The 24,848-nt window shown below is 51.7% G+C and overlaps 2 protein-coding genes across 3 annotated transcripts in view; one reads left to right on the forward strand and one right to left on the reverse strand.

Annotated features, from left to right (window-relative positions):
* Positions 1 to 24,309, reverse strand: part of LOC308663565 (uncharacterized protein) — a 103,875-nt gene extending 79,566 nt beyond the window's left edge. For both annotated transcript variants that reach the window (XM_081320093.1, XM_081320092.1), the window contains exon 1: positions 24,224 to 24,309. The gene's annotated coding sequence lies outside the window, so the exon portion shown is untranslated. The remainder of the gene's footprint in view (positions 1 to 24,223) is intronic.
* LOC308662945 (olfactory receptor 2AK2-like) lies at positions 2,062 to 2,781 on the forward strand (the record flags this gene model as incomplete). The annotated part of the gene is made up of 1 exon (XM_081319091.1): positions 2,062 to 2,781. One exon carries the CDS (start codon positions 2,062 to 2,064, stop codon positions 2,779 to 2,781), a length of 720 nt encoding a protein of 239 aa, XP_081175217.1.
* Positions 24,310 to 24,848: the final 539 nt, after the last annotated feature.

A 24,848-nucleotide genomic window follows, 5' to 3' on the forward strand; every position in this document is an offset into this window, starting at 1 on the left:
AGTATCTTTATAAGCAGGATTAAAACCATGCTTTGCCAAGATCAATAACTATAACAACCAATCAGATCAGTTGTACTTAAATGCCAAGACATAATATAATAGATTTAGCACCACTACAAGAAGGAACAATGTCTGAACCTGATCATCAATACTGCCTGTTGGAACAGCCAGGTTTTAACCACTACAGAAGGAGTGCCTTGCAAATCTTGGGGAAAGTGATGACGAGAGTAGGGTGACTCCATGTTTCATATGTAGAGAAAAGTAAGGTTTTACACTTAGGAAGGAAAAAATCAAATTGATAGGTACAGATTAGGTGAAACCTGGTTCAATAGCAGTAACTGTGAGAGGGATCTTGGGGTCTTAGTGGACAATCACTTAAATATGACCCAACAGTGTGCTGCAGCTGCCCCAAAAGCCAATCCAATCTTAGGTTGCATTAACAGATGGATAGAATCAAGATCATGTGAAGTATTAGTACCACTTTATAAAGCCTTAGTAAGACTACACTTAGAATACTGCATTCAGTTTTGGGCACCATATTATAAAAAAGATGTAGAGACTCTGTTCCTCTTTTCTGCACTCTTTCCAAAGATGATTAGAGGCCTGGAAGCTCTGTCAGTGGAGGCTTTTAAGAAGAGACTGGATAACCACTTGTCTGTGATGGTATAGGGTCTCCTGGTTGTGCAGGAGGTTGGACTAGAAGATCTCCAAGGTCCCTTCCAACTTATTCTGTTATTAATAAGCTACTGTGTCTAATCCTAGATTAGGAGACAATAACAGAACAGCGGGGATAAGCCTGATTGGAACCGGAGGGAAGGGTCCTCCCTGCATCAGCCTGAAACAGCCCAGAAACTCCATTTTAATCCTACATACCGAATCTTACTATCTCTCTTCACTCCTGACATGGTGGAGTAATGTGTGACATTTTGAGGTGGCCATTGATACTATCAACTTAAGAGAAAGAGAGCACAGAAAAAATGTTGCCAGAACATATTTGGAACATAGTTAGAGGCAACTGGGGAAAGATATACTGTAAAGAATTATATTTAGCATCAAGGTTGAGTTGCATTTCCTGAGGCTTATCTTGAAAAATAGGATAGGTATGAAGAACTAACTTCTTTAAAGAGCCTTTGAAACTTTATTTGTTTCAGATTGCTTTTACCTGAACTATTAGACTGAACTTTTGAGATAGTTTTACTAGCTAGTTTAATTATTGGATGTGTTTATTAGAGAGTAAGGGTTTCTAATTGCCTTTTCTCCTCTTTGCAGCAACATCCAAGTGGATGTGTCAAAGTATACATGATTGTGGGTGTATGGTTGCAATAGAAGCTCCACCCATTTTCTCCAGGCATACCGAAGGGATAGGACTGCAGTTGTGACATTGATCTGCCATCTGCCCCTATGGATACCCATGTTCCTTTGCTAAACAACTTCAAAAAGTACTCCAAGTTTTAATAAGCCAATTTTTAAAAAAATACTGAGATTTTTTTCTTTTTTGGAATCACCCCGCTATTTTCAATATTTCCAGATAAACAGAACTATTGTTAATATACAGGGTTGTTGTGGGGAAAATAGGAGTGGGGAGGTGGATTATGTTCCGTGCCTTGAATTATTTTTGAAAATAATAAAAGTGGAATATAAAACAAATATTACTTTAGCTTTTTGAAATTTGATGCCTGTAAATCTCTTTTCTAGTTAGGTTTTGCTTTTGAAAACCTTTTCTTCTGTTTTATTTTTTGACTGCATATTTAAATGCTATAAAGTTGGCAATTGAAATAGATAGCTAAAGTAGATAGAGTAGATAACTCCAACAAACACTTTTTTTAAAAAAATAGGTTAAATTCAAGCAATGACAGAGGGATGGGACAAGACAATATAACATTGTGGACAGAGTTTGTGCTAGCTGGACTTCTCCATCAAAAATCACCCACCCTTTTTGTTGGGGTGATTAATTCCATGTTTGTGATTGCCCTGGTAGCAAACGGTCTTCTTCTTTTCCTTATTAAAGTTGATCCTCGGCTTCATATCCCAATGTACTTTTTCCTGAGTCAACTGTCTATCATGGACCTCTGCCAAGTTCTTGCAATTGTTCCCCTGATGACTGTGAATTTTGCAATCAATAGGTACACCATTTCACTCTATGGGTGTGCTCTCCAAATTTTTGTCACCCTGGCAGTCGGAGGAGCTGAATGCCTCATCCTGGCTACCATGGCCTATGACAGATATGTGGCTATCTGTAGGCCTCTGCAATATCCAGTCCTCCTGAGGAGTGAAATATGCTGTCTTATGTCACTGTGTGCCTGGTTTTGGTCTTGTGTGCAAGCATTGATTTGCGCTCTCTATGTCCTGCCTCTTCCTTATTGCAAGACTAATGTGATTATCCACAATTTATGTGAGTATCCAGCCCTCATACAATTGTCTTGTTCTGATAATTCTGCCTTTGAAAAGACAGTATATCTTGGAAGTTTTCTGCTTTTTCTCATCCCTATCTCGGTCATTCTTGCTTCGTATCTTGCCATCCTCTTGCAAGTTCTCAGGATGAAGTCCACAGAAAGGAGCCACAAAGCCTTGCGCACCTGCTTGTCCCACTTGTGTGTGGTGGGGTTCTTCTATGGAGCGGCCATTTTGACCTACATGACACCCATATCCTCCTATTCAGCAGAAAAAGCCGTTATTAACTCTGTGTTTACAACTATTTTCCCTCCCATGATTAACCCTTTCATATATAGCCTGAGGAACCAGGATGTTTCAGCTGCATTCCGAAAGCTCATTGCAAAATAGATCTTGGGTAAACCATATTTTATTTATCTATGGGATTTATATCCCACTATGATCTTGTATTCTTGTGTGTATAGGCTGTGAGAGGAAAAATTAAAAGGTCCATTTTACGATTAAATTATTAACCAGATTAATACAAGATGAATATTATTATTGTGATGTCTGTGGTTATTAATTTATTTTTAACAACCATCTACCCCATAGCAATAAACAAAAAACAAAAAAACAACAGATGGTAGAGGAGTTGAAAATCACTGTAATCCTTTTTGGAATAGCTGAGTTAATAGTTTGATAGTTAAATAAACTTGCTCAGTGACTGAATGTATTGAAACTCAAGAAGTGTGCCTTCTCTGTCATAGCATCTACAGCAGGGGCCTTCACACTTGGCCCTTTTATGACTTGTGGACTTTTATGACTTGTGACTTGTGGCTGAGGAATTCTGGAAGTTGAAGTCCACAAGTCATAAAAGGGCCAAGTTTGAAGACCCCTGATTTACAGTCTGACATAGTATCTCCCCAAAAGATCAGTGTAATTCTGAACCTGATGGAGTTCCAGAAGTGTTCAGAAACCAGACTATTATCCCAGGCTTTAGGATAAGATGGCAGTTGACCTTCTGTTTGGTGTGTTTGATATGGAACTTGCTTGGACTTACATATAGGTAGTCCTCATTTAGTGATCACAATTGGGACTGGCAACCCCATCACTAAGTGGAGGGATCCTTTTCTTTTCCCCAGTCACCAGCCCTTTGGAATGCTCAACCCAAAGTTGAGATCCAAAGTATTGGGTTCCAACTCTGCAAAACACCAGAATGATAAGGCCAATAATGAACTGAAAAAATTAACAGAAATTCAACCTTTAGGTATGAAATATACATTTATACCGTATATACTTGAGTATAAGCCGACTCGAGTATAAGCCGAGACCCCCAATTTCACCCCCAAAAACTGGAAAAAGTTGGTGACTTGAGTATAAGCCGATCCGCCGTTCTGCAAGCCTCCGCCGCCGGCTGCTTCGTTCCGCAGCGGAAAGAAGCAGGCAGGCTGCTTCGTTCCGCAGTGGAAAGAAGCAGCCTGCTTCGTTCAGGCTGCTTCGTTTCACAGCGGAAAGAAGCAGGCAGGCAGGGGGCGGAGGAACGGAGACCCGGCGACGTTTGGGGAGGTTTGGGCGCCTCTCCAAATATCCCCAAACGTCGCCGGGTCTCCGTTCCTCTGTGCCCTGCCTGCCTGCTTCTTTCCACAGCAGAAAGAAGCAGGGAGGCAGGGGGCGGAGGAACGGAGACCCGGCGACGTTTGGGGAGGTTTGGGCGCCTCTCCAAATATCCCCAAACGTCGCCGGGTCTCCGTTCCTCTGTGCCCTGCCTGCCTGCTTCTTTCCACAGCAGAAAGAAGCAGGGAGGCAGGGGGCGGAGGAACGGAGACCCGGCGACGTTTGGGGAGGTTTGGGCGCCTCTCCAAATATCCCCAAACGTCGCCGGGTCTCCGTTCCTCTGTGCCCTGCCTGCCTGCTTCTTTCCACAGCAGAAAGAAGCAGGGAGGCAGGGGGCGGAGGAACGGAGACCCGGCGACGTTTGGGGAGGTTTGGGCGCCTCTCCAAATATCCCCAAACGTCGCCGGGTCTCCGTTCCTCTGTGCCCTGCCTGCCTGCTTCTTTCCACAGCAGAAAGAAGCAGGGAGGCAGGGGGCGGAGGAACGGAGACCCGGCGATGTTTGGGGAGGTTTGGGCGCCTCTCCAAATATCCCCAAACGTCGCCGGGTCTCCGTTCCTCCGCCCCCTGCCTCCCTGCTTCTTTCTGCTGTGGAAAGAAGCAGGCAGGCAGGGCACAGAGGAACGGAGACCCGGCGACGTTTGGGGATATTTGGAGAGGCGCCCAAACCTCCCCAAACGTCGCCGGGTCTCCGTTCCTCCGCCCCCTGCCTCCCTGCTTCTTTCTGCTGTGGAAAGAAGCAGGCAGGCAGGGCACAGAGGAACGGAGACCCGGCGACGTTTGGGGATATTTGGAGAGGCGCCCAAACCTCCCCAAACGTCGCCGGGTCTCCGTTCCTCCGCCCCCTGCCTCCCTGCTTCTTTCTGCTGTGGAAAGAAGCAGGCAGGCAGGGCACAGAGGAACGGAGACCCGGCGACGTTTGGGGATATTTGGAGAGGCGCCCAAACCTCCCCAAACGTCGCCGGGTCTCCGTTCCTCCGCCCCCTGCCTGCCTGCTTCTTTCCGCTGTGGAAAGAAGCAGGCAGGCAGGGCGCAGAGGAACGGAGACCCGGCTTCGTTTGGGGACTTTTGGGGAGGTGCGCGCGCACCTCCCCAAACCTCCCCAAACTTCGGCAGGTCTCCGGACGGCGGTGGCTTGGGAGAGGTGAGCGCGATCCCGGAAGCTCCAAAGCCTCGGCCGCGCACAAGTCCTCAGTAAGTTTTGTTGACTGGAGTATAAGCCGAAGTGGAATTTTTCAGCCCAAAAAGTGGGCTGAAAAATTCGGCTTATACTCAAGTATATACGGTAATTTAATTGAAATATGAATCATATATACTCCTTCCTTCCTTCCTTCCTTCCTTCCTTCCTTCCTTCCTTCCTTCCTTCCTTCCTTCCTTCCTTCCTTCCTTCCAACAAGCATATATAAATGTAATTAATGTACTATGGGGAAATGGAATCAGCGTCAGAGCCTACCACCCTAATGTTTTACACGCAGGTTGCTTATTGAAAATAGAACAATTGCCGGAATTCCTGCATAGCTACTTCCTTAATAACCCCGACTAATCAATATCTAGATAAACAGTTCTTGCATTTAACTGTTCCAGTCCAGGCACTTGCCTGAGAAGCTTGATATGATCTTATTGCCAATGTCCACATTATCAAAGACCCTTGTCTTATCTGATTATGACTTTGGAGAAAGAATTTTTAAAACTGTTATTATTTATGTGCATTTGAGCATAGCAGAACTCTAAATTGGACTCCAGGGACTCATTTTTTCAAATGTAATATTCCACCTCACTCCCAAAATACATGCAGGGAGGTAGATTGTACTGAGAGATAATAAGTCAAATTGACATTTTAAAAATGTAAATTACAAGGAGTGGTACAAACAGGTTATTTAAGCATTGTGTTATTTTTCCAATTTTATGCAAATTGTGGGTACAAAATTAGGAATTCCAAACAAATCACCCAGAATTATCTTATAGAGTATATGGATGGCATAAAAAAATTAATAAATAAAAATAATTAACTGATCTTTCAGAATTACCTTTGTATCATTGCATATTTAACAGAGACTAGCTCATAATTGGTCTTCCCAGTTGCAATGTATGGCAGTGAAAGCTGGACCATAAGAAAGGCTGAGCGCCAAAGAATTGAAGCCTTTGAACTATGGTGCTGGAGAAGACACCTGCGAGTTCCTTGGACTGCAATGCGATCAAACCGGTCAGTCCTAGAGGAGATCAACCCTTACTGCTCTTTAGAAGGCCAGATCCTGAAGCTAAAACTCAAATACTTTGGCCACCTAATGAGAAGGAAGGACTCACTGGAGAAGAGCCTAATGCTGGGAAAGATTGAGGGCAATAGAAGAAGGGGACGACAGAGAATGAGGTGGCTGGATGGAGTCACTGAAGCAGTAGGCGTGAGCTTAGATGGACTCCAGAAGATGGTAGAGGACAGGAAGGCCTGGAGGAACATTGTCCATAGGGTCGCGATGGGTCGGACACGACTTCGCAACTAACAACAACAACAACAACAGCTCATAATTCCTTCTTCTTACAATAACAGGAAGAAATACTTGTTTAAGGCAGCATATGTTTTTCAGAAATAAGATTAATAACAATAAGATTCCATTCTGTCACTGTTCTAAGATTTACAGTATGTTTCCATTACATTCTACATGAGGTTAGACCAGGGGTCGGCAACCTGAAACAGTAAAAGAGCCACTTGGAACCGGTTCCGTCACGCACAAAAAACCCTGGGAGCTGCAAAATGTGTGCACGCATGCACGCATGCACACGCATGTGCAGAACAACAGGCTTAATTGAAGAGTGGAGCCTAAGGCAAGATGTGCACCAGCCCTGCCCCCGTCCACCTCTGGTATGGACGGCTCTGCCATCCTGGCTTTTCCTCCCTCAGAAAAGGCTGCTCTCCCCCCACCTTGCGCTCTCTCTCTCTAGGACTTTCTTCTTTCCGCCTTTTGGCGTGAAGGTTCCAAAGGAGCGGAGGAGGTGGCCAACGGGGAGAAGAATCATCCGAGGCTTTGCGAAAGAGGGAGGCGGTGGTGGGATTAAAATAAAATGGGCAAGGGGAGGTTGAGGAAACCCAGCAGAAGCCTACATCAGAGGACGAGCAAGTAAGGCAAGATCGGGGAGAGGAACAAAGCTTTTGGGGCTTGTCCAGCAGGCAGCTGCTCCCCACTCTCAGAAATCGCCATGACAGGAGTGGAAAGAAGCAGAGGAATGCCCCTCTCCCCAGTCTACCAAGCAAATAAAAGCTGAATGCAGCAGCTGGCAGGCAGGGACTGCAAGGAGCAGCCAGGATTGGAGGAGCAGAAGTCAACAGTGCCAAAGAGGAGGAAGGAAAGGAAAAGTGTGGGTATTTAAATAGTCATGCCCACGTTTTCCCCCTTTTCATCCTATTTTTTGCAACGACCAGTTGCAGATATCCACATGTGTATGCTTGTCAGGTTTGAAAGCCTCCGTTTAAGTCTGTGTGTGTGCACAGACATAGGCTGACTCCTCGTCTCCTGCCCTTGCTGCCTCTCTTGTCTCTCTGCCTCTCTCTCTACCACTTAAAGCCATCCTGCACTTAAAGCCAAACCCCCTCCTCCTTTTCCCTTCTCTCTCTCTCTCTCTCTCTCTCTCTCTCTCTCTCTCTCTCTCTCTCTCTCTCTCTGTTTGTGTGAGAGAGAAAGAGAGACCAAGTCAGTTGGTTTACCAGCGAGCCACTGCCACCTCCTCCTCATCTCCTGCCCTTGCTGCCTCTCCTGTGGAGACACGTTTGCATCTCTCTGCCTCTCTCTCTGCCACTTAAAACCATCCTGCACTTAAAGCCAGACCCCCTCCTTCTTTTCACCCTTCCCCCCCCCTCTCTCTGTGTGTGTGTGTGTGTGTGAGAGAGAGAGAGAGAGAGAGACCAAGTCCATTGATTTACCAGCGAGCTACCACTGCCTCATCTCCTGCCCTTGCTGCCTCTCCTGTAGAGACACGTTTGCATCTCTCTGTGTCTCTCTCTGCCACTCAAAGCCATCCTGCAGCAGTTTCAATCAGCCCCAATTGCCAAGCGTCCCCATGGAAGTCAATGGAGGTCCGCGGTACCTCAAAAGGCCAGCCGCAGCACCTTCAAGTCTGTTGATTTTAACAGCGAGCCACCGCCTCTTGCAGCTCCGCACCACATTCACTCTGAACCATGGCCCATGAGGATTCCTCTCCCCACAGCTGCCATGCTGGTTCATCCCTCGCCCTGTTGGTGCTGCGAGCCACGGGGACGCCTTGACCCGGCGGCGTCACTGGCCCACCTCTGCTGGCTCCTCTGTGCTCCAGCTGTGCCGACGATGTCAGAACCATGCCGAGCCGCTCATTGACTCTGGCAGCATCCCGGAGCTGGCCCGGCGTGGGCCGATGGGCCGCGGTCCGCACGGTCTGCTCATTGGGCCACCCGGCTTCCTGGCAGCACATCCTGCAGGGGAGGTCTGCTAGGGAGGCGTCTGTCTGGCATTGTTTCCCCCCTCGTGTGTGTGTGTGTGTGTGTGTGTGTGTGTGTGAGACCTGTGGGAACGGCTGGTAGAGGCGGCGGCAGTCCAGCATTGCTTCTCCCTCTTATGCGTGTATGTGTATGTGTATGTGTGTGTGTGTGTGTGTCAGACCTGCGAGAATGGCTGGTAGAGGCAGTGGCAGTCTGGCATTGTTTCTCCCCCTTGTGCATGTGTGTGTGTGTGTGTGTGTGTGTGTGTGTGTGTGTGTGTCAGACCCACGGGAATGGCTGGTAGAGGCAGCCAGAAGTCCGGCATTGTTTCCCCTTGCCTTGTGCATGTCTGTATGTGTCAGACCCTCAGGGAATGGCTAGTAGAGGTGGCAGCAGTCTGGTGTTTGCGTTTCTCTGTGTGTGGAACCCCGTGGGCCTGACATACAGGAGGGGGGGAACACCGGACTGCCGCCTCCCTACTAGCCATTCTCTGCGGGTCTGACACACATACAAACATACGAGGGGGGGGAAACAATGCCAGACTGCCAGCTGCCTCTTCCAGCCATTCCCGTGGGTCTGACACACATACAAATGTATGAGGGGAGGAAACAACACCGGACTGCCGGCTGCCACTTCCAGCCGTTCCCACGGGTCTGACACACATAGAAACGTATGAGGGGGAGAAACAACGGCGGACTGCCGCCGCCTCTAACAGCCACTCCTGCAGGTCTCACATACACACGGGGGGAAACAATGCCGGACCGCTGCCTCCCTAGCAGACCTCCCCTGTGGGATGTGCTGCCAGGAAGCCAAGCGGCCCGATGAGCAGACCGTGCGGACTGCGGCCCATCGGCCAAGGCCGGGCCAGCTCCGTGATGCCACCAGAGTTAACGAGCGGCTCGGCGTGGTTCTGACATTGTCGGCACAGCCGGAGCACAGAGGAGCCAGCGGAGGCAGACCAGCAACACCGCCGGGGCGAGGTGTCCCCATGGCTCGCAGCACCAACAGGGTGAGGGATGAACCGGCGTGGCAGCTATGGGGAGAGGAATCCTCACGGGCCTTGGTTCAGAGTGAAAGAAGGAAAGTGCAGAGCTGCAGGAGGTGGTGGCTCGCCAGTAAAACCAACAGACTTGGAGGTGCCACAGCTGACCTTTTGAGGCACCGCGGACCTCCATTGACTTCCATGGCGATGCTTGGCAATTGGGGCCGATTGAAACTGCTGCGGGATGGCTTTGAGTGGCAGAGAGAGACACAGGAGAGGCAGCAAGGGCAGGAGATGAGGCAGTGGTAGCTCGCAGGTAAATCAACGGACTTGGTCTCTCTCTCACTCTCTCTCACAGAGAGAGAGAGAGAAAGAGAAAGAGAAAAGGGGGGAAAGAAGGAGGTGGTCTGGCAGCACCCAAGACTCCATATGCTGCTCAGAAACACACACACCCTGCATGCCCCATCTGACCGACCCACTCACGTTTCCAGCAGTCCTCCCGTGTCTTCCTCCGCTGGTGCCAGGTGCAATCTGAAGAAGAAAAGAGGTTTGTAGGCAGTCCCACAAACCAAAGAACTTCAACCAATCAATTCAAACTTCACAAGTTTTTTTTTCCCATGAGAAGTTTGAATTGATTGGTTGAACTTTTTTAGTCCCACTTTTTTTTTCTGGACTGCACATGGCGGCGGTGGAGGACTGGGAGCCGCAGAAGACGGCTGAAAGAGCCGCATGTGGCTCCAGAGCTGTGGGTTGCCAGCCCATGGCTTAGACATAATCCAGTCAGATAAAGAAGGAATGAAAGAGAGGTTGCTTTTTGACTCTCTGCATCAAAAATGTCACAGTGTGATTTTCTTCATGTTTTCATCATTCTGTTTGAAAACAGCCTCCTTTTCTTTTTAATCAAAATAGGTCCAGGTTCTTTAAAAGTCTTTTTTCTTCTGTCAATTGTATATCATGGACTTCAGCCAGGACCTTGCAATTAATTGTTCCTAGGATTTTTTTTTTCATGTGTTATGAAAAGTAGGTCTGAAGGCTTGTGGGCCGCTAATTCAGTTGAGAAACAGCTGTAGTCTGGTAAGATGGATAATGATGGACAGCAAGAGATTGACACATTGCGTGACAGCTGTGCAAAATGTGAAGTCTTTTTCAAAGGCAATCCCAGTCAAAGGGAGTTGCAATGGTCTGAGAGATAAAAAGGGTAGCTTTTACTGTGTTCACTGTCTCCTCTTCCAGAAAAGGATGGAACTGGTAGATCTACCAAACATGGCCGAAAAGTGATGGCACAATAGTTAGAATGCAGCATTGCAGGCAAACTCTGCCCACAGTCTGGAGTTCAATTGTGACTGGCTTAGGCTTCCATCTTTCCAAGGTTGATAAAAGGAGGACCCAGGTTGTTGGGGGCAGTATGCTGACACCGTAAACTGTCCAGAGAATGTTGTAAAGCACTATAGGGCAGTACATAAGTTTAAGTACTGCCAGCAGAAGCCAGGAACACAGGAGAAAGTCCCAGATTGCACAACAATCCCCATAGGAAATGAGAAATTTCTGATATAGAAAAGCTTCTGTATAGTAGTCATAAGTACACTAAAATTAAGTTGTTGAGGATTTATTTTGGACATATTTTAATTTGAGAAATTAAATTTAAGAAAAAATTTATTTATTTATTTATTTAATTAAATTTTTATACCGCCCTTCTCCCGAAGGACTCAGGGCGGTGAACAGGGCATATCTTAAAACTACAAAAGTACAAAAGTTAAAAAAAGAATTAAATTATTGCCCACAATAAAAACAATAAAAAATATATATAAATATTAAAACCCTAAGTAATTCCCCATCAGGCCAGGCCAGCTTGTTCAAATAAATGGGTCTTTAACCCGCGCCGGAAGGACCGGAGATCCGGTGCCATCCGGAGCTCAACCGGCAGCTGATTCCACAAAGCCGGAGCGCCCACAGAGAAGGCCCTCCCCCTGGGGGCCACCAGCCGACATTCTCTGACTGGAGGCACCCTGAGGAGGCCCTCTCTGTGGGAACGCACGGGGCGGAGGGGGGTCGACGCCGGCAGCAGGTGGTCCCCGAGGTATTCCGGACCCATGCCATGTAAGGACTTAAAAACCATCACTAAGACCTTGAACCTCACCCGGAAGACAACTGGTAACCAATGCAGCTCGCGGAGCAAAGGTGTAACATGGGAGTACCGGGAAACTCCCAAGACAACTCTCGCGGCCGCATTCTGTACCAGTTGGAGCCTCCGAGTGGTCTTCAAGGGAAGCCCCATGTAGAGAGCATTGCAATAGTCAAGACGAGAGGTCACGAGCGCATGAGTGATCGTACACAGGGCATCCCGGTCTAGATAGGGCCGCAACTGCCGCACCAGGCGAACCTGTGCAAAAGCCCCCCTGGTCACGGCTACTACATGATCTTCTAAGGTAAGCCGTGCATCCAGGAGGACTCCCAAGTTGCGAGCCCTATCTACGGGGGGTAAAAACTCACCCCCCATAGAAAGTGATGGAACGTTTTGAATGTCCCGGGATGCCAGAATGTACAGCCACTCAGTCTTGTCAGGGTTGAGTTGAAGTCTGTTCCTCCCCATCCAGACCCGAACCGCCTCCAGGCAACGGGACATCACAGCGAGGGCATCACTGGGGTGGTTTGGGGTCGAAATGAAAAGTTGGGTATCATCAGCATATTGATGATACCCAACTCCAAAACCACGAATGATCTCACCCAGCGGTTTCATGTAGATGTTGAACAGGAGAGGCGAGAGAACCGAACCCTGAGGAACTCCACAAACGAGAGACCTAGGGGCCGATCTCTGCCCCCCTGCCAACACCGACTGCGAACGTCCCAGGAGATAGGAGGAGAACCACCGAAGAACTGTGCCTCCCACTCCCAATCCCCTGAGACGCCGCAGCAGGATACCATGGTCGATGGTATCGAAAGCCGCCGAGAGGTCTAATAGGACCAGGACAGAGGAATATCCCCTATCCCGGGCCCTCCAGAGATCATTCACCAGAGCGACCAATGCCGTCTCCATGCTGTACCCGGGCCTGAAACCCGATTGGTACGGGTCCAGATAATCCGCTTCATCCAGGACCAGAGGGAGCTGATGCGCCACCACACTCTCAACAACCTTCGCAAGAAAGCGAAGGTTGGAGACTGGACGAAAGTTGTTCAAGACAGCTGGGTCCAAGGCAGGCTTCTTGAGGAGAGGTCTCACCACCGCCTCCTTCAAGACGGTGGGGAAATTACCCTCACTCAAAGAAGCAGATATCACCGCCTGGAACCAGCCTCGTGTCCTCTCCCTGGCTGCATAAACCAGCCAGGAAGGGCACGGATCCAATAAACATGTGGTGGAGCTCAACCTCCCCATAATCCTGTCCACTTCATCAGGGGTCACAGAATCGAACTCCTCCCAGATAACATTGACAAGACCGCCCGTGTCCTGATCGTCAGACTCTGCCCAGCTGGAGTCCAAACCGGTCCGAATCCGAGCGATTTTATCCGACAGATGTTGACCAAACTCCTCGGCACGACCCTGCAAGGGATCCTCCCTCACCTCCTGATTAAGGAGGGAGCGAGTCACCCTAAACAGGGCGGCCGGACGATTATCTGCGGACGCGATGAGGGCAGAGAAGTAATTGCACCTCGCTGCCCTCATCGCTGCGAGATAAGACCTAATATAGGTTCTTAACCGCAACCGGTCGGATTCGGATCGGCTGGACCTCCAGCAGCTCTCTAGGCCCCGTTTCCGACGCTTCATCTCCCGGAGCTCCGCGGAGAACCATGGAGCTCGATGGGATCTGCACCGGGTCAGGGGCCACAGGGGTACAACTCGGTCCAGTGCCTCAGTGGCTGCCCTTTCCCAGGCTTCCACTAAGGCATCCGCCGAGCTGTGAGCGACGGAGGCAGGTGGGGATCCCAGCGCTGCCTGGAACCCGAGAGGGTCCATTAAGCGTCTGGGGCGGTGCCATCTAGTTGGCTCCGCATCCCCACGGTGGGGGGTGGCAAGACGGAAGACCAGCCGCAGGAGGTGATGATCGGTCCATGACAGGGGCATAATAAAAGGAGAGCCCCCACCAAGATCATCCAACCACCGTCCAGATAAAAAAACCAAGTCAAGGGTGTGGCCTCCCTCATGAGTTGGTTCAGAAATTACCTGCGTCAGGTCCATGGCCGTCATGGAAGCCATGAACTCCCGGGCTAACTCAGATGACCCTCCCAGGGATGGTAGATTGAAGTCACCCAAAACTAGAAGTTTGGGGAACTCAATCACCAAACCGGAGAGGACATCGAGTAGTACGGGCAGGGCTGCCGCTGTGTGACTAGGCGAAACGTACACCAGCAGTAAGCCCAACTGCGCCCCCGAACCAAACCTCAAAAAGAGAGACTCACACCCGACTATCTGAGGAACGGTGGTCTCCCGCGGACATAAGGTCTCCCTAATAACAACCGCCACTCCCCCGCCCCTACCTTGAGCCCGAGGCCAGTGTAACGCTCGGAAACCTGGTGGGCAAAGGTCAACCAAAGGGACCCCACCCTCTGGACCCAAACAGGTCTCGGTGATACAAGCCAGGTCCACATGCTCACCCTCCACCAGATCCCGCACAAGGGGAGCCTTATTAACCACGGACCTGACATTCAGGTACACCAGCCGGAGCTCAGGAGGCTGCACATCCTCGCTCCCGGCACCTCAGGGAAGAACCAGAGGGTCGGAGCGCCTCGCCGCTTGCAAACAGCGGAGACGGCCCTCCCGGTAACGATACGGCCCTCTGTCCATACGGCTGCTGCCATACCCCAGTGTCGTGGGAATTGGTAATCCCACGACCCGCTCCCGAGCCCCAGATGTAACCACAACCCGCTCCCCCCGAACGCCGTCAGACCCAGGCCTGGCCTGCAACACGGTTGTATGGCCACCCCCCACAGCCAGACAACCACTACCCCCCACCCCCCTCCCCAACCCCCTAAAAACTTTGACTAAAAAATTAACCAGGGGCCTCTTATTAAATTTATATCGAGAGCCCCTGGCCTTACCCGGCCATCTCTCAGGGTCCCAATAATTGGGCCCTTCATCGAGACTGGGGATAGGAAAGAAGGTGGGACGCACCCAGGAGAGGGGGGCACCCCTGAGGGCGAGCAAGTCTGTATCGGAATATCGGTACATACAGTCCGAGCAAATCCAGAGAGGGCAGTCCAATGGTTAAAAAATCCAACAGGAGGTTCGAAGGTAAGGAGTGGAACATTTGGGCCATCCACCAACCTACTGCCATTCGGTTGGATGCTCCCAGGGGCAGCCCACAACCCGTCCTCTCACAACGGGGCGTGAGTCTGCTCCCGGGGATGGTCCAAAATGCACACCCTGGGTGGGGCAGCACCCATAGAGCTCCCACCTCTATGGGGCTGCCGATGTAAAACAAGCCACTCTCCCACTGTGGCTTGTGCCCAGGTCCGTCCCAGTCCAAAGGGGAAAAAAAAGGAGGCAGATGGAGAATTAATAAATAAGTTAATAAATAAGTTGGTAGTCCGCTATGTCGCCGCCGTTGCCACAGCCATCGTCACTGCCGGTAAAACAGGCCAGCGGGCCTCGAAGACGCCGCCATCGCCATCACCGTCGCCGCCATCACCTCAAGCAGCCGGAACCAAACGAGTCGCTGTCGCCATGGTCGTCCTCTCCACCGCCCAGAGCAGCCCGAGGACGCCGTCGCCATAACCGCCGCCGTCGCTGGCAGCGGCTCGAAACCAGCACAGGGGGCAGCCTTGTCAATAAAGTAGCAAGCGGCCGTCTTCTCCGCCGCCAAACGGCCCGAAGACGCCGCAGCCGCCAAAGAAACAGCACAGGCAGGTCCAATAACAAAATGTCTCCGCCGCCGCTGCCGCCGTCGCCGCCGCTGCCGCTGCCGCTGCCACCAGAATGGTCTGCAGGCATCTCGCACAGGCTCTCCTCCCCTCTCCCGTAAGCGCCGATCAGCTGGGGCTCCGAGGACGCCGAGAACTCCGAGGACGCCGAGAACACTGCCGAAAACGGCCGAAAACCGTCCAAGACAGCAGCGCCGACCCAACGGCCCATGGCGGCCCAAAACAGCTGGAAACACCCCCGCCGCCGACCGCAGCCTCCTAGGAGAGGCCCGGAGACACCAGGGCAGCAGGAACCGGCAGGCCGAAGAAGCCGAACCCAGCAACACCGCGGAAGACGAACAGGCGATGGAAAAGGCAACATGCAAATGGAACAGGCAAATAGCAAAACTACCTCCTTATTTGCCTCATAAATTCAGCTTCATGGATTTAACAATCCACATCCCCTACCCAGCGGGCCCAAAAAGACCCCTGAGGGGCTCCCAAGGGACGCCCAACAACCGGAGCTCACGGAGCTCAGCCCGACACGTCCGCCATCTTCAAAAGCCGGAAATAATTTTTTAAAATATTTAAAATTAGAAAAATATTTCTAATTCTTAATTTAATTTCAATTTAATTTGAGAAAAACAAATCAAGAAAACATAGGTTATATATCCTTTCATTTCAACTGTAAACGTTGACACATTTAATGACTCTTAGCAAAAAAAAGATTTATCAACCAAAATATCTCATTTAGAATGAACATTACATGAAGTATATTCTATATGAGAATACATGCCTCAAACACATTTAAACAATGACTGTGAGCAGGAGACTAAATAATATTTGAAGAGTGAATTAAGTTTTAAACTTTGTTTTAATTTGTTGGGCTAATAATTCATTTAATTTATTTTAATTCTATTTCTATTTTAACTTTTATATTGTTTTTAAACTTTGCCCTGTAAACTGCCCTGAGTCCTTTGGGAATAGGGCGGTATATAAAACTAATTAAATAAATAAATAAATTAAATCAGTAGGAAAGCTTTTCAATCATTTCCAGACCAGAAAACTACAGAATTTAAAGTATTAAATATTTTATGTAAAAAGCCAGTTTGGTTAGCTGTGTTCTGAACCAGCCAACTACCGGCCTTGTAATAAGGCAAACCCCTGTTCAAGCAGTAGAGACTGGAGAGCGTCTGAGGCTGCAAAGCGTCTGCCAAGTTTAATTCACAAGCAAAACAACAGAACAAGAAACACAGGAACTTGAATCCTCAAGCGGAAGGGTTGCTTTCAGCAACCAGCCCTTCCCCAAACACTCCTTTTATTTAGAGTTCAGGGCGTGGCCTCCCTCTGCCTCCTCCCGAGGAGACCCGCAGCCTTTTTCTGCTTAGTCCTGCTCGACTGCCTCCTGCGTCGGGCGTCCTTGAACAGGGCCAGCTGTGGATCATCATCCTCCGCACTATCGGGCTCACGCAGCTGAGAAGAGGGCCCCGGCTGGGAGCTCTGCCAAGCCTCCAAGCCATCATCAGCCAGTTCGTCTCCCTCCTCCCCCTCATCTGAGTCATCCGATACATCCGAGCCGGCTGCCGGACCCACAGGCTGGCCCTGAGTCACAACACTATCCCGCACCGCAGGGCCCTTCCCCCGGGGCTGCCGATCCGGATGCGGTCGGGATGGGAATTGTTCGTGAAACGCAGTCACCAACGCAGGGGCATGAACGGCGGTCACGTCTTCCCATGTGAAGTCCTCCGGCCCGTACCCTTTCCACTCGATCAGGTACTGAAAGCGACCTTTCAGCCAGCGGGAATCCCGGATGCTGGCGACCTCGTACTCGGGGGTGCTGCCTCCATCACGAGGTCCTGATGGGGGAGGTTCCGCTTGGCGAAGTGGACAAGCCGGTTGTTCGGGGACCAACAAGGACCGATGGAAGACGGGATGCACGCGCAGGGAACGTGGCAGAGTTAAACGATAGGCGACCGGATTGATGACGGCCTCGACTGGGAACGGTCCAAGGTAACGGTGGTCCAGCTTCCTCACCGGCCGAGTGGATGGTAGGTTCCTGGTGGACAGCCAGACCCGATCCCCCACCGATAGTGGAGGCGTATCCCTTCTCGACCGATCGGCGAACCTCTTGTAGTCGGCCTTGGCCTTCTCCAGCTGCCGTCGCACCAACCGATGGATCGCCTGTAACTCCGCCATGAATTCGTTCGCTGCCGGCTCCGGTGAGTCCACGGGAGAAAGGGGGAAAAACCGGGGGTGATAACCCACGTTGGCCAAGAACGGTGTCATCTGCGTGGAGGTGTGCTGCGAGTTGTTAAAGGCAAACTCGGCTATGGCCAAATAGTCCACCCAATTGTCCTGCTGCAGGTTAACGTAGCAGCGCAGATACTGCTCTAAGATGCCGATGACCTTCTCGGTACCCCCGTCGGTCTGAGGATGATGCGCGGACGAGAGGCAAACCTTAATGTCCAACGCCCGCATCAACTCCTGCCAGAAGCGGGCTGTAAACTGGGCCCCCCTATCGGAGACGACTCTATCGGGAAGGCCGTGCAGCCGGAACACCTGTTGGATGAACATGCGACTAGTGGCGCGAGCTGACGGTAAGCCGCGACAGGGGATGAAGTGCGCCATCTTATTCAACATGTCCACCACCACAAACACTGTTGTGAAGCCGGAGGATGGGGGTAGATCCGTCAGAAAGTCCATGGACACAGCCCCCCAGGGTCTCTTGGGTGTTGGCAAAGGCTGCAGTAAACCAGGCGGGGCCCCTGTCGCTGACTTGGCCTGCCTGCATGGGACGCAGGAGGTGACATAAGACTGGACATCGTGTCGGACTCGGGGCCACCAGAAGGTACGGGAGACCAGGTTCAGAGTCTTGAACAGGCCAAAATGCCCCGCAGCCGGGTTATCATGACACTGGCTGAGGACGAGTCCCCTGAGTGGCCCTCCTGGAACATAGAGCCGGTCACGATAATACAGGAGTCCATCCGTGACCGACCAAGGCGAATCTGGCCCCACCTCTTCCTTCCGCTGAGCCACCCACGCCTCCTGCTGCTGCGCCTCCCGGATCCGAGCCCGTATATCCACCGGCTCCCGCACCGCAGCAAAAGACTCGACGGGGATCACTGTCCTGGGCGGAAGCTTGTCTTCCACTCGGGTGTACTCGGGCTTCCTGGACAGAGCATCCGCTCTCTGGTTGTGCCCGCTTGGTATGTACCGCACCCGGAAGTCAAACCTCGCAAAGAAGAGGGACCACCGGATCTGGCGTTGGTTCAAATTCCGAGCGGTCTGCAGGCTTTCCAGATTCTTGTGGTCCGTCCGGACCTCGATTTGATGCCGCGCCCCCTCCAGATGATGCCTCCAAGCCTCGAACGCCGCCTTGATGGCCAGCAGCTCCTTCTCCCAGATGGTATAGTTGCGCTCCGAGGGATTCAATTTCCGAGAGTGATACGCGCAAGGGAAAAGGGTACCGTTGGGCGTCGCTGCCTGGAGTAACACGGCCCCAATGGCAATGTCGGAGGCGTCCGCCTCCACGACAAACGGCCGTTGCGGGTCAGGATGCTTCAAGATGGGCTCCTTCATGAAGGCGTCCTTCAAAGCTTGGAACGCCTGTTGTTCGGGGGCGTTCCACTGGAACCGAGTCTTCTTCTGCAGGAGCCGGGTGAGGGGGGCCGTCAAGGCAGCAAAGCCAGGGATGAATGTTCGATAGTAGTTGGCAAATCCAAGAAGTCGCTGAACATCCTTCACGCGACGCGGGGGTTGCCAACTCTGCAACGACTCAACTTTACTCGGTTCCATGGCGATGCCCTCAGGAGAAATGCGGTGACCCAGGAAATCGATGGTCACCTGGTAGAACTGGCACTTCTCCAACTTGGCAAACAGCCGATGTTTCCGGAGGCGCTGCAGGACCTGACGGAGATGCTGATGATGCGCTTCACGCGACGGGGAGTAAATCAGGATGTCGTCCAGGTAAATCACGACAAACTGGTCCAACAGATCTCGAAAGATGTCGTTCATAAAATGCTGAAACACAGCGGGGGCGTTGGTCAGGCCAAACGGCATCACCGTGTACTCGAAATGTCCATAGCGAGTACCAAACGCCGTCTTCCACTCATCACCCGGCCGAACCCTGACGAGGTTGTAAGCTCCACGCAGGTCCAGTTTCGTGAAGATCTTAGCCTCCCGGAGTCGGTCCAAGAGCTCGGGGATGAGGGGCAGCGGGTAGCGGTTACGCACCGTGATGGCGTTGAGTTTCCGGTAGTCACAGCAAAGCCGTAACTCGCCCGACTTCTTTTTGACGAAGAGCACGGGCGCAGACACTGGCGAGGACGAGGGCCGGATGAAACCACGAGCCAAATTCTTTGTCAGGAAGTCCCGCAATGCAGCCAACTCGGGCTCCGACATGGAGTACAAACGCCCCACTGGGAGAGGCGCATCAGGGACTAGATCAATGGAACAGTCATAGGGCCTGTGTGGGGGTAATTGGTCCGCCTCTGACTCGCTGAACACATCAGCAAAGTCGGACAGTTCGGGAGGCAAGGAAACCCCTGAGGAACCCTCCACCTGGCCGGCACAGATATGGCGGGTGTGGTCCACGCACTGCAAACTTGGGAAGGTGACCAAGTTCTGAGACCAATAGATCTGTGGATCATGCGCCCGGAGCCACGCCAGTCCCAAGACCACGGGGAAGTGCAGATCCGAAGTGATGTAGAACTGGATGGCCTCCACATGGGAACTGATGGCCATACACACTGGTTGCGTGGCGGCCGTAATAGGCCCGGACAGGAGCACTCGACCATCAATAGTCTCCACTAGCATGGGCGGATCCACCGGACACTGGGGAACAGCCCATTTGGCCACGAAGGCCGAGTCCATAAAGTTAGTGGTAGCCCCAGAGTCAATTAAGGCATGGACCGGAATCCCCTCTGGCTTGCCAGGAAGGATCAGACGTGCCTCCAAAATCAAATGCCGTGGAGGTTCACAGGCACCGTCGGAATGGCGTCGCTCGGCGTGGTCGTGGTGGGTCGCCCGATCTATCACACCGTCTAGATCGGGCTCGGGCCGTTTCCCGACAGCAAAGCAGGGGACTTTCTCGGGGCCGGCTTGGTCACTGATGCCCGCTGACGCTTCTTTGGGCAAGAAGCAGCCAAATGTCCAGGGTCCCCACAGTAAAAACACAACCCCCCCGATCGTCGTCTGTCCATTTCCGTCACCGATAGACGGGACCTGGCGGCACCCAGCTCCATTGGCTCCTCCCTCTGGACTGGGGGCACACGCTCAACAGGAGCGGCAGGGGTCTGTGGGGTGGCACGGCGACTCTTTCGCTGCTGCAGCCGGGCATCGATCCGCAGACAAAGATGGATCAGCCCATTCAGGTCTGAGGGAATGTCCACGCGGGCCAGCTCATCCAACATCTCCTCTGACAAGCCATCCTGGAAGGCATCCACGAGCGCAGCCTCATTCCAGGCGGAATCCTGGCTAAGCAGCCGGAAATCGCTGATATAGGCCTGTAGGGGGCGCTGACCCTGCCTCAAAGCTTTCAGGCGTCGGGTGGCAGTCTGCGCCTTAATCGGGTCCTCGTACATGAGGCGCATATGGTCACAAAACCCCCCAAAGTTATCCAACAAAGGGCTAGGCTGTGCCAGCAGAGGCATGCCCCAACGAGCTGCATCCCCCGACAGAAGGCTCAATACGAATCCCACCTTATCCCGGTCAGTGGGGAAATCAGCTGCTCTCACGCTGATAAAAAGCTGGCATTGTCCCAGGAAGGCAGGAAACAGTTCTGGATTGCCAGCAAATTTATCCGGCATAGCTATCTGACATTTCCTCCTGGGTGGGGGTGCAGCATGTACCTGAGCTTGCAGTTGAGCCACCTGAGCTGCCAGCAAAGTGAGTTGCTGGGTGAGCTGAGCATTCTCGGCAAGAAGCTGCTCCATCGTAGTAGTAAGGGGTGGGAGGCTGAAAGCAAACTGTTCTGAACCAGCCAACTACCGGCCTTGTAATAAGGCAAACCCCTGTTCAAGCAGTAGAGACTGGAGAGCGTCTGAGGCTGCAAAGCGTCTGCCAAGTTTAATTCACAAGCAAAACAACAGAACAAGAAACACAGGAACTTGAATCCTCAAGCGGAAGGGTTGCTTTCAGCAACCAGCCCTTCCCCAAACACTCCTTTTATTTAGAGTTCAGGGCGTGGCCTCCCTCTGCCTCCTCCCGAGGAGACCCGCAGCCTTTTTCTGCTTAGTCCTGCTCGACTGCCTCCTGCGTCGGGCGTCCTTGAACAGGGCCAGCTGTGGATCATCATCCTCCGCACTATCGGGCTCACGCAGCTGAGAAGAGGGCCCCGGCTGGGAGCTCTGCCAAGCCTCCAAGCCATCATCAGCCAGTTCGTCTCCCTCCTCCCCCTCATCTGAGTCATCCGATACATCCGAGCCGGCTGCCGGACCCACAGGCTGGCCCTGAGTCACAACACGCTGTCAAAGCCATCAGGCTATAGGGCCGTGATGGCGAACCTATGGCATGCGTGCCACAGCTTTCACTTTTTCTCTGCACCACGAGTCAGGGAGCAGCTGCAAGAACTGGGCGGGGAGAGGTGAGAAGCCAGAAGTGACGCAGAGAAAGAGGTGTCGAGATGAGCTCAAGGGCCAGGGAGGGAATGGGGAAAACGATTGCTCTTGCCATGATCTCCCTTCTGTCCACTGGGAAGCCTGGTGGCATGGCTTGGCATGGCTACACCGGGAAACTCCAGTGCCCCAGACTTGCAAGTGAGTTTCGGCACTCAGGCGGTGGTGTTCTGTACCAGCCTGCTACCGGCCCTGCAGAAAAGGCAGGGACAACCCCTTTTACAAGAAGGCAAGAGGCTGGAACTAAGCCTGCCAAATTTATGGACACAAAAGCAAACAGAACAAGACACGAACCATGAAACAGGAGCTATTCAAACGGTTGCCTTCAGCAAACCAGCCCTCCCACGCATTCCCCTTTTAAACAGTTCAGGGCGTGGCTTCTCTCTGCCTCCTTCCGAGGTGCCCCATTGCCTTCCTCTGTTTGCTCCTGATTGACTGCCTCCTGCGTCGGGCGTCCTTGAACAGGGCCAGCTGTGGGTCATCTTCATCCACGCTGTCAGGCTCACACAGCTGGGTCTGCATCGTAACCAGGTGGGAGGGGCCTGGCTGAGGGCTCTCATCAGCAAGCTCTCCAACACCCTCAGCAACCTCTCCAACACCCCCCTCCTCCTCCTCTGAATCGTCTGACCCAACTGCCGAACCCACAGGCTGACCCTGAATCACAACAGGTGGCGGCAGGGCGATCTGTGTGGAGGTTGGGGGGGAAATGGCAGCGGTGGCACGGCAATCTGTGTGGAGGTTGGGGAAATGGTAGCAGTGGCACGGCGATCTGAGAGGTGGTGGTAGGGAAATGGTGGTGATAGGGCAATCGGTGTGGCAGGTGGGAGGGAAATGGCAGTGGTAGCAGGGCAATCAAACCAGTGAGTAGGTGGGAAATGGCAATGGCAGGACAATCCATGTGGCGGGTGGGGGAAAAACCTGCCCCACTTGTTTCATGGGCGCTTTTGGCCAAGCTGCATTGCAGCAGCATTGGATGCAATACATGAGGCGGCAAACAGCTGTGTCATGCCGAAACTGGCCTTTTGCCACCTCAGCATCATGGCCCTTTGCTGTGAGGTGGTGAATGGCTGGTTTTGGCATGGCATAGCCATTTGCCTCTGGCCTGAGGCAAACAGCTGTGACACACAAGGTGGCAAATGGCTGGTTTCACTATGGCACAGCCATTTGCCTCTGGCCTGAGGCAAACAGCTGCAAAGTGTGAAGCAGCAAATGGCCAGTTTTGGCGTGGCACAGCTGTTTGCCTCTGGCCTAAGGCAAACAGCCATGACGTGCAAGGTGGCAAATGGCCGTGACACGTGAGGTGGCAAAGGACCAGTTTTGGCATGGTGCAGTTGTTTACCTCCAGCCAAGAGTCCTGATACATTACTTATACACAAGAATATAAAACAAACTTTAGCAATCCCTATTCCCATCTTTCCCATAGTCTTCCCTCCCATCTTCCCTTGCTTCGAAAAGAGTTCTCAGTGTCCACTCGCTTGTCTCTGGGTCTTTTCTGAGTCTTATGGGTGGCACATTCTGAGTTGGAACTTGTTCTGTTCCCCCCTCTGCTGGGGTACAAACAGACAGACAAGCAGGCACGACTATCAAGGGTTAATTCCTCAGGCTTTAGTAATTGCCTTCTGAGAAGGCCTTGTCAGCAAAATACAAACAGTCAGCCAGAAATAGGCTCGTTACCTCAAGCGTCTGCTGGAATGAGATAACTTCCAAACAATTACTCAAAATGAGTCCAAGCAAACAAGCAAACAGTCCAGAAACAAAAGTACAGAAGCGTTGTCAAGAATTCAGGCCAGGGTTTCAAACAGGTAGTAAATCCGACAGAATTCCGAAGATGTGACCAGAAGTTGATTAAATTATTGTTCGTCACAAAGTCCTGAGAGCAGCCACACCCCCTTTTGTACCTTGTGGGGTGTGGCTCAGTGCCTCAGCTAATCCCTGACCCTCCTACTCTTCCTACGCTGCTGTAAACACTTGGCTCTGTGCCATTCTTGGGGATCTAGCCATGATTCATCTCCGCTACTCTCCATCTGCTGCAGCTGCTCTGGCTCACTCCCAGCCTGGCTCATCACAGGCTGCTCCTGTTGGCCTTCAGATGGAGATGGAGGCCTTGCCAGAGGGGAGGGTCCCGGAGAGGGTGGCCTTGCCAGTTCCTCCCCATCATCCTCAGAGTCCACTTCCTCGGGTAGGACAGGCTCGGCAGTCGGAGCCACAACAGAACTGGATCCTGGCTGTGGTGCAATACAGCTGCCTTTACATGTATCCAGTGAATCCAGGTGTCCTTTTTAGCGACTGGCAGTTTGCATCGTCAATGGGACTTGGAAGGAAGGGCCTCCTCCAAGGGGAGAGTCTTTGTCAGGGTGCTCTACTTCCACAGGGTTCATAATAATAAATCTTTATTGTCAAAGTACAACATGTGTACATTGAGATTAGCTGAGCCTCCCCCTGTGCTCTCTCCCCCAACACACAGTGACAACAAACCCTCCATCCCACCACACTATGTGAACCAACTGCACCACACACCGGCCTCCCAAGTCAATTCTGCATAAGATTATGTCCCATTTAAAAGCCTAACAGCCCACGGATAAAAGCTATTTTTCAGCCTGTTGGCATGGCTGGCTATATTCCTATATCTCCTACCGGATGGTAGGAGAGTAAAGAGATACCGTCCAGGGTGTGAGTCATCCCTGAGAATCTTCCTCACTCTTCCAAGGCAACGAGCCCTGGCAATGTCATCCAGTGGTGTCAGGGAGCAGCCCACAATGTCTTGTGCTGTGTTCACTACCCTCTGTAATACTTTCCTATCCGCGGCTGTCAGACCAGCATACCAAACCACAATACCATACGAGAGGACGCTCTCTATTGTAGACCGGTAAAAGAGGGTCATTAGCTGTTGTTCTACCCTGTTCTTCTGCAAGATCCTAAGAAAGTGAAGCCTCTGTTGGGCCTTTCTAGCCACCTGGGTTGTGTTAACTTTCCAGGTCAGATCTTCACAGAGGT

This window comes from Vipera berus (assembly GCF_964194415.1).
Source record: "Vipera berus genome assembly, chromosome: 2".
NCBI classification, from domain to species: Eukaryota; Metazoa; Chordata; class Lepidosauria; order Squamata; family Viperidae; genus Vipera; species Vipera berus.